We start from the raw sequence: 19,799 nt of genomic DNA on the forward strand, positions 1-19,799 counted from the left end.
TATTAGATTTTCATTAAAAATGTAGGTTTCACTGAGAACAATGTATATAGCTGTTTTTTCAAGATTAAAAAAATAAAGCATGCTTATAATATATGTAAAAATGAAACCCCATACTACACCTGTAGTAATAAAGATTACACTACAATTATGAATAAATGGTTTACACAAACTAAAATCCAGCATCTTAATGATGCACCTTCACTAGATAGAACAGGCTGTTGTTTTGAGCGCTATTTCAAATGGACAAAACAAAATACCGAGATACATGCTTTAAAACATTTTTATAATGTTAATGACACTTTTTTATGACATTGGGTGATACTTTACATAGCGCGCATGTAAGTAATATCCTCTCCTGAATGAGAATAAATACAGTTTCTTTCAGGTCTGCAGATTTTTCTTGAAAATTATACAAGAGATCTGGATTATTAAGCTAAGCATATTCACAATACTTTTGTGCTGATATGTCTCCGTCACTGCAGTATTTCATAGTTTCTGAAGTCAGATGAAACAAACAAGTCCATGAGCCATACAAAAAAAAAAAAACCAAAAAAAAAAAAATCATGTTCTTAGTGATGCACGGGCCTTGTCAAGTATTTCCTTTCTGATCTTTGGATAGTTTGGATGTGCTTCAAGGACCTGTCAAAAGACAAAACAACCCAAAAGTTCCATGTGTAAAAGGAAAGAATACTGTGTATGGTTATCCCCCTCATCGCTGAGCTTACACATTCTAAAACTACAGTAATACCTTGACGAGTTTGTTTTAAGAATGCATAAATATTTAATTGTGGCTAGAGACTACCATGTATGGAGATCAAGAGCAGCTTTATCAAAGACACTTTGCTTCCCCTTCACACTGCTCTGTCACCTTGGTGCAAAAGACACAGGGGTGCTAAAGCCTCTGGGTGGCTTGAAATGCATGCGTTCAGAACAGTGACCTCCAGAGACATTTCCAAGGTTCTAAGTATACTTTCTCTGCAATGATAAACTGCTCTTATGTTTTTACTCCTCAGGCTCTTTCTTACTATACTCTACTCACTTCATCTTCTTGCCCTTCCATTCCCTCCTCTCGCTTATCCTTCCATTCAATTTGTCCTTTCTAGTTATCTTTATTTCCACCAAAAAGAGCAAATATAATTTATTTCATTATTAATACTAATAATTATTCATTCAAAATATTCACTTTGCTTCTGTAATAGTAGCCCTTTCTCTTATTCTGCATCTGCCCTATTTATGTTTGGACCATACAAAGATAATACTGGAAGTTACTTTCTAACAGCATCTTCTGATATTAAGATTTGATTAACTTCTCCAGCTATACTTGTATGGATTTACCAAACTGCAACCACAGGGCCAAAAGAGGGCGCTGCCATTTGAATATGCTTTCACATACAATAGCCAGCCACTTTCTTACTTACCTTGTGGCCAGGGAGCTCAGGATAAAGCAGATTATGTAGAGGATATTTAATTCAATCAAACTTATTAAACAGGGCGTCTTTCTGACATTAAGCTGTGTGTTTTAGAAATTTAAACTCAACATAAAAAGGATCATTACGTAAAGGAGTGTTGCTAGAGTAGACAGAGTATTAAGTACATATACAAATTCTACCTTATGACAAACATCGATTGCATCAACATATCTCTTTCCTTTCAAGTAATTGAAAGCCAGCTTGTATCCTGTAAATAAAAAGGGAAAAAAAAAAAAGGTATTTCACTTTCTGTATTGAGTAATAAAAATATTACATTCAAATTAATTTTGATCACTGTATGTTTCTGAAGTCTGTATGTTTGTTTTCTCATCAGCCTGTATAGATCAAAATTTCTACTGAAAGTCACTTCAAGCAGTAAATAAAAGTCCTTTACACACTGATAGCTATATTTGAATCAAGGATGACATTATTCTGGAGAGCATGTGTTACTACAGAGAATACGTACTGGTTGTCCTCTTTCAATTACTATGGTGCCCCACAGAGTTTCTCACTGTGACCTACAATACACTGCCCCTCTGTAAAGGCAATTCCATTATTAAAGGACAAAAGAAGAAAGAAAAAAAATCAGGATAGCAATAACAAACTAGGGAATTAAAATGCTATTCTGTTCCACTGTCAGCAGACCACTGATTAAAAAAAAGTCACATGGAATAGCTAGGTCGCATAGCAACATATCAGGCTGATACTTTCAACATAAAAGGTATAGCTCAAGTATATCAGCCTGGACAGAGATCACGACTGAGGAAAAAAGGTCATAAACATGCAATTTCCAAAATTTGAAATTTCAAATCTTTAATTTGTGAACTTAACCTCACAGGCAAATGAGTATGAGGGATCTGATACTAGTTTATACAGTTTTACTTGCCAGGTGCAGTTTATGCTGCTTTAACGATTTTAGTTTTAATGCATGACAATTCTCACAATGCTATGCAAAACTAGAAAACAATGTGCACGCAGTACCTTCAATATCATACTCTCATTTTTTTGTATGCCAGATTGTTTCACAGTTTAATTTCACTAAGGCATTCTCCTGTCTAGACACCAAATGATTTTATAATTTGTTCAATTCCTACCCTCTAGAGGGTTTCAAAATAGCAAAAGAAAAGTCTTGATCTATGTTCTCCACAAACTCAAGAAATCACACCTTTTTACTATTAAAACTTATCCTTTCTTATATGTTTTATTTGATCAACAACTATAATACCTTAACCAAGCCATTTATGGGTCAGTCTATGGAAGCAGGAACAACTAGTAAAATTACTGCATCCAGACTCAGATATGTAGAGATTTTACCATATAACCTAAGTCAGTTTTCTATCAGTTATTTTTATTTCTGTTTTGACATGTGAGTCTTCCTTCTGCTTTGACCCTCCTAATTTTTTGACTCACAGTACATAGGGTAATGTCGTCTAGTTTTGGCAATCCATCCATGCATGTGCATTTTTATATCTTTAAGTGTGTTATAAGAGAAGAAGCAAAACCACAAAACATTTAGTTCCATTAATAAAACACTGCTTTAATCTACAGATCATATTAGATAAAATCACGAACCAAACCATTGCAGCATCCAGGAGTTACAGTTAAAGAAACAAAAGTGTATGGCAGTTCATATGCATAACCATTACAATCTTGTTAAAAAAACCACTGGTTTTCCAGATGACGCCAAAGGCTCTCTCACCCTAGCAATAAAAAACCCTAGAGTACAAAAAAAGACCACAGATTAAAGACTGCAAAAAGAATGTATTTTTGAGGGGCCATAAACTTAGCCCACAACCTGGAACAGAATTTATGTAAGTCCCCAGCCTTGGGACCTAGAGATGGTCTAGGTATTGAGTAAGAAAGGGCCTTTCATCTTATGTATCCATTTCATAAAGGGTTTCCTACATTAAAACAGTCTAAAAATATGACAGTTTAATGTAGACTTCAATTAACCATCCAAATTTGAACTTGAATTGTATCCTTAGTTTTCAGTTAACCATTTTTTTTAAACCAGACATAAAGACATTTACATAATTTATGTTTAAAATCCTTATTCATGTACACGATACCTTATCTTATACCTGAGCAACCTTGTCTAGTTAGTGGTATCCCTGCTCACTGCAGGGGCGTTGGACTAGATGACCTCTAGGGGTCCCTTTCAACCCAAACCATTCTGTGATTCTATGATTATCCATATATAATTTGTCTGATTATAAAAATTAAATAATTAAATCAATGATCTGCCACCATCAGATATATATTGGATATTATAAAAGGTTCTCTACTATAGAAAGTACATGCTGCATTACTATAAATACGTTATTAAAAATTAATGCTGTACTTAGAGAAAGCTGTTCACAAAGAGCAAACTAAAACTGGTTTCAGATCAAACCTTGTACTAAAACAGTAAGCAGGAACTTCTGAAGTATCACAAAGCTGCTACCTCTCGCCATGGGGGCTTGCCAAGTCACTGTTAAGTACACCTTTAAGTATCTGTGGCTTTTATGTGAGGAAAACCAGTGATACTCTATCTCTATGGAAAATTAAAAGCAGACTTTCCAGTAAAGGGTAGCTTTCTCATTCCTACTGTAATGCCTGAAATCTTATGTATAGGATGTTATATACACATACCTATTGTTGGATTTGTTTGGTTTCCATATTTCCAGGCCATCTCATAATTTATTGCTGCATCCTTATATGCTTGTTCCTTCTCCATTATGTATCCCATATATTCATAAGCCTTGCAGCATGACTGCAAGATATAAATATTCATTCCAAATGTTATCTAGGTAAGCTTATATATAATAATACCAACAGCTTAATAGCTTAATTACTTCAAGTCTGTACAACCTGAAAGCATGAATGATACATGTGCTAACTTTGAAAACAAGATAGTCTTGATTTAAAACATCTGTAGTACAACTCAGTCATATGGAATTCTACACAGCAACTTCCAAAGTTACTCAGAGTCAAGTACAGAGTTGGTCACAGAGGACACTGCAACTACTCCTTCAAAAATGTTTAGAGTCTCCAGGAGCCCTGTAGATACCTCTCTCAGTTAACAGCCACCTGACAGCAGCCACATTTCAAGTCCAGACAGAAAGCGTTGGATCTTCCACAAATACTGTTTGTTTCACTTTCTCTTAAAAAGGTATTTTCATAACCTTATTTTTGGAAACAGTTTTGCATTATAATTTTCTACTTGAAGATAAAGACAGACACAAGTATCCTGAAGAGAACACCAACCATTAAATATCTCATTTTGTATAACTCCAAGTGGCAAGTTACAAGCATCTGAAAAACACGTTCCAAAAACTAAGCACTAGATGAAAATATTAGCCTTGCTTATGTTACACATACATATAAATCAATTTAACTCCATAATAGAAGTTATTATAAAAGATACTGTAATTCATACAGAAATCTTATATTTCTTCCATAAAGGAGAAAAAAAATCAGGAAAATGAGCAAAATTAACTTACTGTGAACAGCTTATATTATCATGCTGCCAACAGGTCAAATATTTTCGAGAGAAAAATGAAGCTTTTCTGGAAATGTACACCTTGTTTACATAGGCAGAGCAAAGAAATGCCAATATATAAATTACATTCCATCTTTAACTTCACTATTTCCAATTAGGCTTCCAAAATCTACAGATGTAAAGCTTTCAAATCACAGCATACTGGGATAAGCAGTATGGGAATGCTGGGAAGATGAGGATAATAATATACTCCCCCTCTCATGTGTGACAAACCAAAAAGTTCAAAATCAAGATGAGTACTCAGTAAGAAACATCAATTTCATAGAAACAATCTGGGATCTTACTAACCAAACCTAAGTCTTTTAAAATCAAAACAAACCCATATTATGAAATAGTAGGCTTTTATGAAGTTTTCACTCAATGTAATTACTGAAATTGTATACATAGATCCACATCATTCAGTTCTGACTTTTAAAAACAATCCTAAAAACTAATTCATCACAATAACATGTTTTCTCAGTCTGATAGTATCTTCCAAACTGGAGAATACCATGCAAAATATTGTTTTGTGAATTAACAAGGTATTCTAAGATCTACAATATTCAACGTCTATTTGTATAGCGTAATTCCTGCTTAGCTGCTTTGCATGCAAGTTGGACAAAAGTCAGTATCGTTACTGTGCTGTCTTGTTAAGTTGCAGACTTCTAATTTGCCATCCTCCTTCCTATCAAGCAGACCCTCGTGGGTCTCAAGCTTTTTAGAAGAAAACAAATTAATTGGTAGGCTAATGTAGGCCATGTTTTTATTGTTCTCGAAATTCCCAAGCAGCAAAGTGTCATTTGTGGTATATAACTGCTCAACAAACCATCTATTTCAAGGTATGTCTTATTTTGGGAGATGACTCATGTTTAGCCTCCAGTGGTATGGATTTTGCAATTTCCCTTGGCCATCTGGACAAGTGTGTAACTGACCTTAAGGTAGAATGTTTTCTTAACTAAATTCAACCTCATTTTCTGTAAAAATGAAATTGAGTACACCCTATTTTAAGGGGCATCTCTGCAGAAGTACCTAATACCATTACAACAAGAACTGTTGTAGCTGCCTCTTAATTTTATATTTAGAAATAAAAAGAGTACAAGATCAAAAAAAGTCCACCTCTCAAGGAGGTTGCAGAAACGTGACTGAATAATGAACCTCACATTATGTACTGATGAATTCAGAAAAATAAATACACAGCATCAGTTCTTTTTCTAAACCAAATCTGCGCACTATAAGCAGTATACTGAACCTGCAGCATAGTACCTATGGAAGATTAGCCTATTAGATGCACCTCATGTGAAGGAAAGTGCCGAGATGGAAAAATGTGATCAGCAATAAGGAACAAAATGAAAAGTAAGCATAACTACGATCTGTGCCTGTTCCTATAGTCAAAGCAGAGTATTGGGCAGTTTGCCTGCTCAGAAACCCTGAGGTAAAAACCATCAGAGCTTGTCCCCAGACAATCTATCAGACAGTATCTTCACATCAGAGCATTAATACTAGCATTAAAAAAGAAAATCCTGTATAGTAGCAGGCTTATGAACATAAATGTTTAAAAACATATTTTAAGATATGAAGATAACATCTCTCAATAAATGAAGCAAGTCTCCAAAATTTATGTGGCTATATCTTCATCAGGTTTGTGAGACTCAGTAAAATGCATCTCTAACATTTCATAAACACCTTAAGCTCCTAGTGTCACCACAGCTAAAACTCGCGTAACTTATTACCAAATATTAATAAAAATAACTAAGCAGCATTCACAGGTTTGTTTGCTACCATCCAGTGTGAAGTTGCTGATTTCCAGGCTTGTTGTGGTCCACTTCTCCTTGATAAGTGAAATACCAGGCAATTACAAAAAGAAATAAATTTCAAAATAATGTTTCAGAAGAAAACTAAAAATATTAAGATTAATTAAAATAGAAGGTTACTAAGGTTACTTTTAATGTGCAGTCACTTACCCTGTTATGACGAAGGCATCGTTTTAGTAATTCACCTGCCATATCATATTTTGCAGATTGAATATATATATCTGCAAGCAGAAGCCAACTCTTTTCAAACTCCTCTGCATCGATGGGATTCCAGCTCATTTTTGAAATCCGTTTTAACTGATTTCTGGCTCGTGGAGTCTGCTTCAAGATCATGTAGGCTGTGGCCATTCCCAGAAGTGCTGGTATATGATCCTTCTGCGGTAAAAAGCATAGTGACTGCTTGGTGCTTTTTTATTTTGCTTTTCAATTTTTTTTAAATAAGACTTTCACCAGGTATCTGAAAACTAAGCCAACAGCTAAATCTCAGGAAAAAAAGATAAAACATCCTATCTTACAAACACATTTTCCATCTAGTGATATGATCATTCCTTGTAGGACTAATCATGACAAACACCATGTTAATTACTTAAGAGGCTGAATATAAGTTTGAGATCAAAACAATCTTCTTCAGGCTCAGGAAACATTGAAAGCATCTACAGGTATTTCATCTTACCAAGAAACATTCCGATACCAGTAAGATCTATCCTTTTGATACACAAATACTTCAGACAGAAACTGAACCACTTGAAGTTACAATACAAGTAGCATTTTCTACTTCTAGAAGCACCTTCCAAATGTAACAGGAACACCAATTCCTATTATTAGGTGTACATCTCCTAAAAATGTAAGTCTAAATTGCCTGTATTCAAAAGCTACGTATAACAAACAGGATTCTTAAAAGCCACCATTTTATGCAAGGGCCTCAAGCAAGCAGTTAGGAGTGCAGGAACAAGCGTAATTTTTAAAATCCTGCCTTTATTAGCACAGGGTATAGATGAGAATAGGGCTCATATCCCAAAACTGCTTCCTAAATGCAGACAGTAGTTCTATCAGCAGCTAACTTAAAAGCTTCTTTCTTGCTCTCAGTATTCCTGGCTCACTGTTGGTATTCTGCCTCTACACCTCTTTGTAGGGTTGTGCTGTAAATAGGCTTGCCACACTGGGTTAAAAAAATGCCGTCACCAAAACCCCCTCTTCCACATAATGATCAGCTCATCCCCCCTCTCCCTCAGTCACACCTAGCACAGATCAATAACTTCAGGCACTTTAACCTTCTGTCACATTACAATCTTTCAAAATGGAGCTCAGGAGAAGTGACTGCTTTTTCCTATAATAGCCAAGACAAGAGCACTTACCTAGAAGTCACCCAAAGAGGGAATCAACTAAGTTCTCTCTTAGTCTGAAGAATTAAAACTCTATACTATATGCAACCCTGGAGAGAAGACTAAACAGACTGAAGCATTCTTCCTGCTGGAACTGTGTTACCATGTGACAAACATTCAATATTCACAGGACCTCAGATCAACTCTGAGGAGGACTGGGAAGCCAGTACTGGAGGACATCTTGTTTGTGATTCTCAGAACTGCCTTACACACAAGATAAACACCAGTATACGCAGCTCAGCCAAGGAACAGCGTAGCACACAGTCAATGAGTAACAGTAACTTACATCTTTCTTGGCATTCTGATGGACTAAATGCATCTACAGGTGCTTAAATAAAATCTCTTGAAAGGTGCTGTTCACAAGAGTATCTGTTATTAATTCTAAAGCTAATTACTACAAGTAGCTATGAAATAATGAAAATTTCCATCATAAGGATGAATTTTAAGTAGATGGATAATCTCGCCCTGAATCTAAATTCTATCAAATGAAGTACATGAAGGCAGCTTATATTGTTAAGCTTATATTGTTAAATTGTTGTTGCTTACAGAATGAAGGTACTGTATAGACTTATATCATCAGACACCCCGCTGGCAAGACTGGGAATTAAAAAGCAAACCCAGCAACTCAAACCAAATAGCCTATTTACATTTCAGTAACTGGCAATATTAGCATATAGTTGAGTTACAAATTCACAATCAACTGAAAACTTCTAAAAGATGTTATTACAGTATGGGGTTTTTTTATCAAATTTTATATAAAATATTCTTTAATAGGGAAAAAAAACCCTCAGAACTAATAGCACTAACACATGCCACTATTCCTGAAGGTAAACTGAGAGACTAGTTAAAAAAAATGTAGTAAGTGTGAAAGAGAAGACTGAGGAAATTAGACAGGTTACTAACCTCCGCCACTACTATTTCAGTGAAAGTGTTCAGTGCTCGTTCAACACTTGATTTTTGTTTGGTTGCCATGAGACAATAGTTTTCCATGATCCGCAGTTGAATGTGACCCTGAATGGTCTGTGGCTTGAGTTCCTTCAGAAGATTTTCTGCTGTTCTTACAGCCAACTGCACAGACTCCTGCTTCTCTGTTGAATTACTGTTACCAAAAAGAGTTTGTAATTTTTAATACACGCCAAATTAATTATGAGTTAGTACTGATTCCATGCTAAAGGCATGCCATTTTGTACAAAACATATCGGTAATATAGGCATTCTACATTGATTCTCTTCTGTAACACCAGCAGTTCCAACCTAACAAGCTATTTTTAAACACGGCAGATGACCAGGATTCCTGATAAAATTTTCTGTATTTTCTGCTTGAGACTGACTTTTTACAGTCTAGGATGATCTCTCAAAATATAGAAAGCAGAATATTCGAAGCATTAGATGAGCCCAAACTTCTAGCAACTTAAATTAAGGCACATTATTAAGGGGTGGCAGAAGAAGGGGATGACAGAACAACCCAAGCAATATTTTTTATTTCATTCACTTACCCTACGTCAGCATCCAGATTTTCAAAGACTTCACCACCCACAGTTTCATTATCTGGATTCAGACAAATTTCAATCATGTTGTAGACTGCATTCTGTCCCCAGTCACTGTCCTTTCGAGCTTTATTAAAATGCCGGAGTGCATCATTTGGTTCACCTGTATACCTAGACAGGTAATTAAAATATTTAAAGCTGAGCAAGTAAAATTTGCTGCCCCAAATCCCACCCAAACCCCAAGAAGCCGTCCAAGCATTTAAAAAACAGATGAGGCACTTGCACACACTGATAATGCAAGGTTTGAACAGCATGCATACTATTGAAAGGAACTTGTTTTTGTGGACTGAAAACAGTCTGATAAATTCTAAAATTTGAAAAGAAGTAGTAGTATATTATTGAACCAGCAAGAATATCCCTTTTAACAAGGAGGAAATAGGAAAGATGTATACGAGACAGATAAAATAGCTTAATTTAAGAGACGCTCACTGAATAGCATTTCAGAAGAGAAAAGGAGACCTTTCCTAAAGTCCCAGCACCTTAAGTAATTAGGAAAAGTAGTACTATATTACTTATCACACTATAAGTAGCACCTTTGAATGATAATGGATTACAAGAAAGTTAATTTAAATATGTACTACATAATCAAATAAACCTTATCTTATTATATTTGCAAGTACCAAAGATACAGTCCTTTGCAGTAGTGAAAGCCTGGTTCAAGCTTTGTTCTGGAAGAATGTTTTTCAGCCATTAAAAGGAATCTTGGGACTTCTTCTAGCTTCCCAGCTCTTCTTAACAGATCAATTAATCGCGAGAGGGTTGCATAGTTATCTAGATATATAAATAATCAGGACATTTTAATTCTCGCTATTTGCTGTACGAATAGGTTAAAAAAAATAAAAAGCCTGCCTTGTTTTTTCACATACAAAAATGATATATGGTGTAATACATAAAGCATATTACACAGTAACCACAGACACAAGAATGAAGATATCAAGTGATACTTGCAAATATTTCTAAAAAAACCTGTATAGTTGTACTTCACTTTCAAAAGCATACAAACAAAAACATTTGCTGTACTCTCACAACTTCTTTCACACAGTCCCCTAGAAAGCTTTACATTCATTATGGTATTATTTTAAAATATTTTAATGGCTTTCTCTCTGGCCATAATTTCCAAATTGTTAAAAAGAAACTTACTCCTGTCTGAGACAAGTTTACTTTCTTAATCTTGAAATAAAATGCTAGCTTTGCATTCGAGCACTTGATATCTTAAAACACAAGAGAAAGTGCTTTACAGTTACAAGTAAATAACACCCTAGCTGTATTTGGCTTGAAGTAAGCCACGTACATTACACTGCAAAGTAAATTACTGTATCTACAAGAAATAATTTTCACATCTTCCCCCACGATAACTTTATGTTTTTATATACAGTAGTAGTCTTCGGTTCTAGTATCCATTACCTTATAAACAGCACATTTCCTTTTAATCATACTAAGTATTTTTTAGGCATTTATCCTTCTCTCTCATTAGAGCTATGTATCAGAAAGAATTAAAAATATCACTGCTGAATATTCACCTGGCTTGCGTTCTAGGAGCTGCTGGAAATGAAAGACAGCTTGTTCGTAATCTTGCTTCCTGAACATGAGGTCAGCCATCATCTACAGTATTGATCAATTTAGAGAAAAACAAAATACAAACCACAATTTATAATATTTTAATGAACTCTAGTTCTTTAAAGTGGGGAGTTGAAACTATAGCTTTGAAGTGCTGCAGGAATTGCACAAGAAGTAAACTGAGCTGGATTTTTCATTACTCTCTGGAAAATGAACACTATTATCCTGTGTGTCTGTATATAATGAGCAGGTTACAGGCTCATACCTCAGTTTTCCACCTAAGGTAGAAATTAAAAGAGAATAAAACATTTTGATGTACCTTTCAAATATGCTTGGTTTTACTTGTATAGCTTTACTCCTAATTTTATTTCCCATAAATGCAGATTAAGCATACAGAAAAGCAAAGTTAGTTAAAGTTAGGGAAAAAGAAAGATGATAGTCCATTTCAGCTGTGGAAGTAACAAATTATTTCATTTCAGTTTCTCTTTATTAGCCACCTGTCAGTGGAGAGATTTAATAAGGTCTATTAAGAGTACTATTACCCCATCCTTGCACCATACTAGGATAAATTCCAGATGTTAAGACAGCTGTGAGAAAATATTCCCATTTTAAAATAATTTTGCTCCAATGTATTAAAGCAAAAGTTGCTCAGTCTGTTGAGCTGTCTTTTAAGCCAAGAAGTATACAAATCCTGTACAGAGAATCTGTAGCTGTGAATAAAAATGGTTAAGTAGAAATATGATTAACTGAGATTGTATAAGGATGTAAAACCACCTTAAGTACACAGTTCTTTTCTTCTGCAAGTTTTTTTAGATACTTGCTTTAATATGACCGTTCTGGAAAAAAAAATAACGTCTTCCCTGACAATTAGTCAACTGTTAATAGAACATGCATTAAGCCATGCTTTAGTCAATCTTACAAGTAGTAAGTAAAAGTAAAATACTACTAGTATTTTTAAAGACACATTTTTGCATTGAGATAAAACAAAGGCTATGATTTCTAGAAACTTCATATTGAATCATTATCCAGCATAAAACAGAAAAACATTTTGTTGCAGTGGATTTCTCACACTGTTTTTGAAATCAGAAGCTGTAGGCTTTCTTAGAAATAGTATTTTATGGATCCATCACATTGCAGACACACAAACCTCCAAAAACTTCTGATATAGGATTAGTATAACAGCACATACCATAGTTGCTGCTTCATTATCTTGGTCATTCTTCAGTAGTAAGGAACACTGATGTTGACAGGCATCAGTATCATCTTGTGCAAGATATAAACGTGCAAGTTCCAACATTGCCTGTAGATGAAAATATTTCACTATATGTAACTCCAAGATTAAAGAAAGCTGGTTCAGTTCTACGAGTATTAACCTGAGATTTCAGAGCCTCAGGAAAAAATATTTCTCTTCTAAAGAGAGTGCTTTCTCTGTTGTTTCTTGTGGGCTCTTGGTCAAGTAATTCATTACCATTCCCTCACCTTTAAAACACATAAAACTTTTCTTCTTCAGAGGGATATTCCGGAGGTACATTGAAAATAGCTGCTCAGATAGTATTGCTCTGAAGACTACAGTATTTTGGTATGAATAATTTTCTTGGAAAAAAATGTAAATGCAAGTACTTTTAAATTCAGTGACAGAAGCAAATATCTCATTAACATTCACCAAATAGTTTTGGAGTACAAGCAAATTCCAGCAGAAACAGTTTTCTTATTTGCATTTTCAAACCTACCACATTAAGAACATGTGTGGATCCATTTCTGAGAAGCAACTGCAGAATAAATATTAAGAAACTGAAATGTACATAAGCATGCATCCTTAAGGCTGAAGTTCCCATAATAGACTATTCTGAATAAAATGCCACAGAAAGGTTTATAAACACAACGGTTACCACGGATTTAATCAAGTTCCCATTGAAGCAAACAGGAGTTAAACCAATCACAACATAAAATTAGCAGTAGACAAACAGTAAGCAATGCCACTCCTGCTTAATTTAAAAAACAAAACAAAAAAAAAATCAAACCACTATTTTAAAAAGGAGTCATTTATGACTGCATCACAATTCTCTCTCTGGTTACACCTGTGAAAGGCACTTCTGAATCAAAATCGTGTTTTGAACTTCCTGTTGAGGATATGAAGGCTACTTGCCTAATTTTTAACAACTGTTTTCTTCCTACTTCCTGTTATTTACATATTCAAACATATACTATATATTTCTGAAACAGAAAGACAGGTGGGTAAGCACTGAAATGATACAGAGATAAACTTTCTTCAAGCCACTGTTCTTATGTGCATAAGACAGTGGAAGACTGAAAAAAGCAGTCTCCTAGTCAAGGAACACTTCCTGCTTTGAGCAGGTCAGAGAAGAATGCCAGTTAAACTGGACTTCTATATAAGATTCTAGTGACAGGAAGTGGTCACTCCAATTTTCAACCCCAACCCAAAAACCAATGGAACTGCTAAATGATGTTCTTGATGCAGTCTGTGATCCACTTCAAGTCTGCATCTGGAAATCGCATTGTCTCTTACATGGTCAGATAAACGAGGTAGGATACTACCTACCAGACTTAACTATGTAAGATGAAACAAAGCGACACAACCCAAAACCCTTATTACATGGACTGCATTCTCTTCACATTTAGATGAATAATTTGTTTAATCATTTAAAATCTGCTTTGGGTTACTTTGGATAGAATACAGGATACTTTGTTGTGATGAAACAAGGTACAGATACCTTCAAAGGAATTTTCAATACTTCCATACGTAATTTTAAGGAAATTAACCTCTGTGAAGGCATCAAGAAATGGGCAGGTATTTAACAGCTCAAATTTATATTTTGTAATCTAAACAAAATTCAATTACACCCTTGTACTAGCAATGTTTTTAAAAATGAAAGGAAGAAAACAAGTTCAAATCTACGGAAACTGTAGAAATAGAGCAAGATTACCCATTTATACTAGTTGTAGTTAACCAAAAGTATTTTGCTTTCAGTACTTAAGCAGGGAAGAAGTTCTTAATTAGAAATTCAGTCTCAGATTTTCTATGATGCATTCTATTATGCGTTGCTAGCCAAGAAAGATTAAAGCAAAAATCTCCAATAAGTGCATCCAACATATTCAGCACAAATACCAGTGCATAGCGTATCTTCTAACAATGGGAATCCCTCAATAGCATGATTTTAGCAAGAATTGAAGAGAAATGCCACGCTGGTATTTCAGTACTGGTGTGACAGAAAAAAAGATTAAGGCTTTGATACTGATTTACTGGGATGGCATACCACAAAAGCCATAGCTGTACCTGTACTAGGACAGGCAGTCTCCTTGCTCTTAATTATAGAATGGGTACATCACCTCTTTGAAGATTTTAAGGATGTTTTTATTCCCCTCCTCTTTTCTTAGCCTTTTGCTTCTCCCTCTCTTATCTTTAAAACCCAGGGCCATGAAAGGAAAAGAAGGGGATAAAAACAAGCCCAAATTTACCAGCATTTTTCAACAGGCAGACTTGTGGGAAAGAGACAGTGCAAGGAAGAGAGAAGCACTACAATAATCACTGCTCAACAACAACAATATTTTGTGACTAAAATCAGAATCCTACCGAGTCCAGATAAAAGTCCAAAACTGCTAAATCAGATACAGAAAAGACAGAAATTTTCTGACTGACAGAAATCACTGGGACTTCATGCCAGAGGACAGGCAACAAGCAAGACTGAAAGAATCTCCATCATTACCATGCCATACCTTACACGTCCTCAGCTGGTACATGAAGACAGGGTCGCTATATGATCTAATGGACAACACAGAGTACACGCAGACCACCACTTGAATTAGGCGTTTGTGTAAGAGACAAATTAGCAGTAAATACAACTATTTATTCATGATAAGCAATGAAGAGGAGGAAGTTCAAGGCTCTATGTATATCATAAAGCACAAATAATTGTAAATATACTTCTACACTGTGGATAATTGGAAAAAATGTATTGCTAGATATCAAAACTGAATGGAAAAACAACTCAAAATAGCCAGAGGGAGAACTGACCTTGTTATCGGTTTCACAATGAACAAGAGCCTCTTTGTAAAATTTAATTGCTTTTTCATAGTTTCGCTGGGCTGTAGAGTGTTTTGCAATCTCAGCACAAATTTCAGCTGCTAACTGTTTCTGTGCAGGGACTGCATCCAGCTGTTCTATTTGAGTCCGTTTAAGCACTCTGGCTTGTAATTCCCGAGCCTAGTGTGAGGAAAGGAGTGAACAGTCAAAAATTTTCAAAGGAATGAATTTCATGTTATCTACTTGAAAAGAACGTAATTAAAATTTTTAAAAGGTTCTATAAGCACATTTTAGAGATTAAAACCCCCAGATAATAAAGGAGTAGGTAAAAACATCTCCACTATAGAAAAACATCAGTGAAAACAAGCAAAACAACCCCTCCTAATATCTCTCCCTCAACAACCTGTCTCAAACTGCCTTGCTTCCCCAAAATTCACATTAAAAACATGCTGGAAAGCAACCTAGTGTTCAACACTTTCAAGAAGGAATCCCAATATTTTTTTCTAAAATATTCCTTGTGATAACTGCATGCCAATCCAATAATGTATAATCTACACTTTACAGAACATAATTTTGAGATAATCATACATACAGTATTTTGTGAAACTTAAGGAACAAGACATTAAAGCAAAAGGATGGGGAGGGATCCAGTGTACCCCTCATGTAGTTGAAGAAACAGGTGGTATGAACAAGCTTATTTAATACTCCATCTAAGGAATATTTAGATCAAGTGCATTCACTTGAATAAATATGACGCATTTTTATTGGTCTAAATTTCCCCCATATTTCTGTGTCTTGCATTTATTTGTAACTATTTGAATTGGGGAAGAGGTTAGTTATGTTCCAATTTATAACTACTAGCAGAGCTGTAATCACAAAAAATGCTGGTGTAGGATATCATTGAACAAAGCCTCATTATTAAAGAGAAAAGCAATGCCTTTGAACACAAACCCTATAGTTTTGCTTAGAACAATTTTATCACCACCTCCATGGGTTCCCATTAAGAACTTCCTTAGTCTCCAAACTACCTTCCTACATCAAAAAATATTCAATAGAAGTGTTACATGCCTTTTTCCTTTTTTTTTTGGTCTTAAAATTAAGCTTGTAATAAGGTGCATAAACAAGATCTCTAAGGCCAAAATCCAGGTGTATGTGCTTAATTCCTTTATTAAGCACAGAAAACTCAGGGGAGAAAAAGCCAAAAAATACTTCAAATTTTATTTTCTGAGATCCTTCATTTAAGGAGTGATTAAGAAAAGTCTAGCAGAAGCATGGAGGTAAAGCTCTTTGTTAATAGCAGATGCCCCAAAAGAGGGCAAATAAGGAAATAGCTATCCCCAATTCAGATTATGCTTGATCAGTTTTCTTTGATTTCAACTGAAATTCCAGCCAATTAACACACAAGAGATTCCCTCTTTCTGCTCAAGCAGTTTTGTAACTATCTTAACATTGAAATAAAATCTCAGAACAGCTGCTTCACTCATTTAAAAGTTCAGAAGTTGAAGACAATGAAGCACTAATAATATTCTGCTGCTTCTCGCCCCCCTACCATTTTGCCTAGCAAGCATAGAGAATTAAAACACAAAGTAAAATCTGGGGGGAACTTCTAACATCACTCTGAAAACCATGGGAAGAAAGCACAGCAGCAAAAGAAGGAGCAGGAAAAGATTTCAAAGAGAACATGTACAAGGAAGGACAGTTTTGAGGGCAGTAACAAAACCAACAAAACAAAAAAGGGTAGAGACAAACACAAAGTATTTGTGTGATTAGTGAGAAACCTGAAAGAACTAAAGAAGTAAAGAAAAGAGTAAGAGAAGTAGACTGCTTTGGGGGAAATTTACTAAAGGAGAATGGGGGGAGTCAACTTTGTGAAAGAAAAATGTACTTTATAAGGAAAAAAGTATTAAGAATTTAACAACACATTAAATAGCAATATCAGTAGGATTTTAACTCTTATGTACAACTATCTTTCTAATCAATCTACATAATTTACTTTTCTTGCTGGTCAGAAGATACTACCAAGCCTTACTGTTTCTGTAACAGAGTGGTGATATAATTAAAGAGACAGAGATCCAACCTCTTGCTCAACCTTTGTGTTGAGAAAGTGTCTTCTAAATGGATTAAACTAGCTTCCAACTTTGTTCTTTCAAGCCTCCGTCTGAGTGATAATATTAAGGTCTGTTCATTCTGAAGCTTATTACTGCTATTTAAAATAAACATCTGTACAACAAAATGACTGGTAGCCATTGAAAGCTGTGCCAGATTGTTCTATGAGTGGTGTTCAATGCTGAGCTAAAGATATGTAACCTTGCTGTCCCCACAGCCAATGTTGTTTTCACTTGCTCAGCTAAAACTATGCTCCACGCACAAATGAAGGCATAGTATGAATGCGGGCTTCCAGTAAAAGCCTGCAATCTGATCTAAAATTCAGATAACACTGCTCACAAAAAGGTTAGACTTTATAAGCACTTACGTTCTTTACATTTCATACCAGTAGCTGCTGCTTTATCCCTACCATGTATGTGCTTTCCTCATTCACAAAAATATTATGGTTAGGCTCTGGGATAAGCGAAACCAGGGATAAAAGTGAAAACATTGCAAGCTTCCACAGTTTTGGTTTTTTTTTTCTCCCCCCTTTACCTGTTGTAATGAAACGATAGCTTCATCAATCTTCTCCATTTTGCTGTAAATTTTTGCCAGAAGCACCTGGTAACGTCCATCTTCCATCAGAGAAGATAATTCATTAACTGTAAGAATTATATTAAAAAGACATGATTCTTGTAAGAAATGATCCTGGCCAAGTCAAAGAAAGATGAAGGTCTCTACATCCTCCAGGCACTTAAGTGCCAAACAGAGCTTGATCTAACATATTTAAGATTGTCATCTGACTCGGTGTGTTGTTAGTGGGCAGAGTAAACATTACAACCAACAGTGAGAGATTTAAGGGCAAAGACATTGAAAGATACAAAAGGAATACAAAAGAAGTTGACTGTCTATTCTACTTGCATTCTCAGAAATATGAGAGAAAAGCTTTTGATTTAAGTGGCCAGGAAATAAAGCCCCTCCTGACATTTCTTGTCTAAATTATCTTCAAAGTCAATGAAAAATGTCCAAATTGATTCAATGAGTGCTACTGTACATTCAAAAAGCGTAAGGTTGATGAAATTTCTAGTCAGATCTCAAACTACCTTTCTTTTGCCAGGGTCCGGAACAGACATGAATACAAACAGTGACTTTAACTAAATATTTCCGTATTTACTCAAAAAGCAGCAAGCTACTTTTGAATAATGGTTAAAATATATATGCATAAAATAGTACTTGAAGAATACAAGTTCTCCCTGGCTTGTATTCATGTTTATCTATTGACAAAGTGATATCTTGAGCAGAGTTCCACATAAAAGCCACCAAAATCCAATGTTCTATCAAAATTAAAAAAACCAAAGTAAGTATATTGAGCTATAGTCTATTAGCAAACTGTCTTCAAAATGCTGTAAATGTGACATGCTATTCTAAATCAGAGATTAGGCCATGTATCCAACCACGTAAGGTCATTCCGTCCAGTACATTTCCACATTTCATTTTTCTTTCATGAATGAAGGATATTTTAGCATTTCTAAAAAAAAAAGATATTAAACTGTTCAATAATTTCCTAATAAGCCAATGAGAAACACTTTTTTTTTTATGTAGAGAATGCGTGTATGTCAAAGACATACAGAAAGGATATTGGCTTATGTACTTTTTGGTTCATTGTAAAATGGAAGAGAAGATTTTAAAAGTACATGGGCAAACTGTACTTACTGCTAATTTATCTTTCCACACTAGAAGATCAAGCTGTCTTGAGTACGATTATTAAATTAGCAAAATCCTCAAAGGCTTAGCTAAGACAGGAATATAACATTAAATCAGAGGATTTGTTTCAGTAAGAAGGCAACAAGACAGAAAACCCTGCACAGTATGAAAGAGCTGTAAAATAGCGACACAAGAAAAAACTTACAGAAGGTACTAGTGATAAGACTTGACAATACCGTTTCTGTATTCAGCCACAAAAATTAAATTAATATAGTTAAACCACTGCAAAAAGATTTCCTTGATTAGAGGTATAGCTCAATAGCTCACACTAAACACCTTAAAACTTCTTAATTGCCTTTTAACAAAAACAAGGGAAAACATCCAGACATTTTAGCTTTGTAAGTGCATATTCCTAACATATAAAAGAGGGTCCCAAGTTCAATCTCTTTACTCTAAAGGATACTGGGTAGTATTTACCACTTAAACCACCATTCCCTAACAGTAGGAATGACTCAACTACACTTGATAAATTCAGAATCAAAACATTTGTTAGCACAGAAGAGAACGAATCTTGCATGCATGGGAGCTCTGCTATTGTATTTGCTGACTTCATCTATCACAGATGTTCCAGGTTTAAAAGTCCTGGCAAAAGCATCTTTAAATGTAAGTAAAGTTTAGTTTTT

At 35.0% G+C, this 19,799-nt stretch overlaps 1 protein-coding gene across 1 annotated transcript in view; it reads right to left on the reverse strand.

Moving 5' to 3' along the window:
* Window positions 1-19,799, reverse strand: part of TTC21B (tetratricopeptide repeat domain 21B) — a gene marked incomplete at its 5' end in the record, with an annotated part of 40,972 nt that continues 21,173 nt past the window's right edge. Inside the window, 11 exons of the mRNA XM_009640709.2 lie at window positions 1-639; window positions 1,610-1,677; window positions 4,101-4,221; window positions 6,951-7,175; window positions 9,086-9,281; window positions 9,678-9,839; window positions 10,349-10,499; window positions 11,249-11,330; window positions 12,475-12,585; window positions 15,319-15,507; window positions 17,968-18,074. Of these exons, the coding sequence (XP_009639004.1) occupies window positions 562-639; window positions 1,610-1,677; window positions 4,101-4,221; window positions 6,951-7,175; window positions 9,086-9,281; window positions 9,678-9,839; window positions 10,349-10,499; window positions 11,249-11,330; window positions 12,475-12,585; window positions 15,319-15,507; window positions 17,968-18,074 (1,490 nt within the window). The remainder of the gene's footprint in view (window positions 640-1,609; window positions 1,678-4,100; window positions 4,222-6,950; window positions 7,176-9,085; window positions 9,282-9,677; window positions 9,840-10,348; window positions 10,500-11,248; window positions 11,331-12,474; window positions 12,586-15,318; window positions 15,508-17,967; window positions 18,075-19,799) is intronic.

This window comes from Egretta garzetta, unplaced genomic scaffold (assembly GCF_000687185.1).
Source record: "Egretta garzetta isolate BGI_Z169 unplaced genomic scaffold, ASM68718v1 scaffold16, whole genome shotgun sequence".
Lineage (NCBI taxonomy): Eukaryota > Metazoa > Chordata > Aves > Pelecaniformes > Ardeidae > Egretta > Egretta garzetta.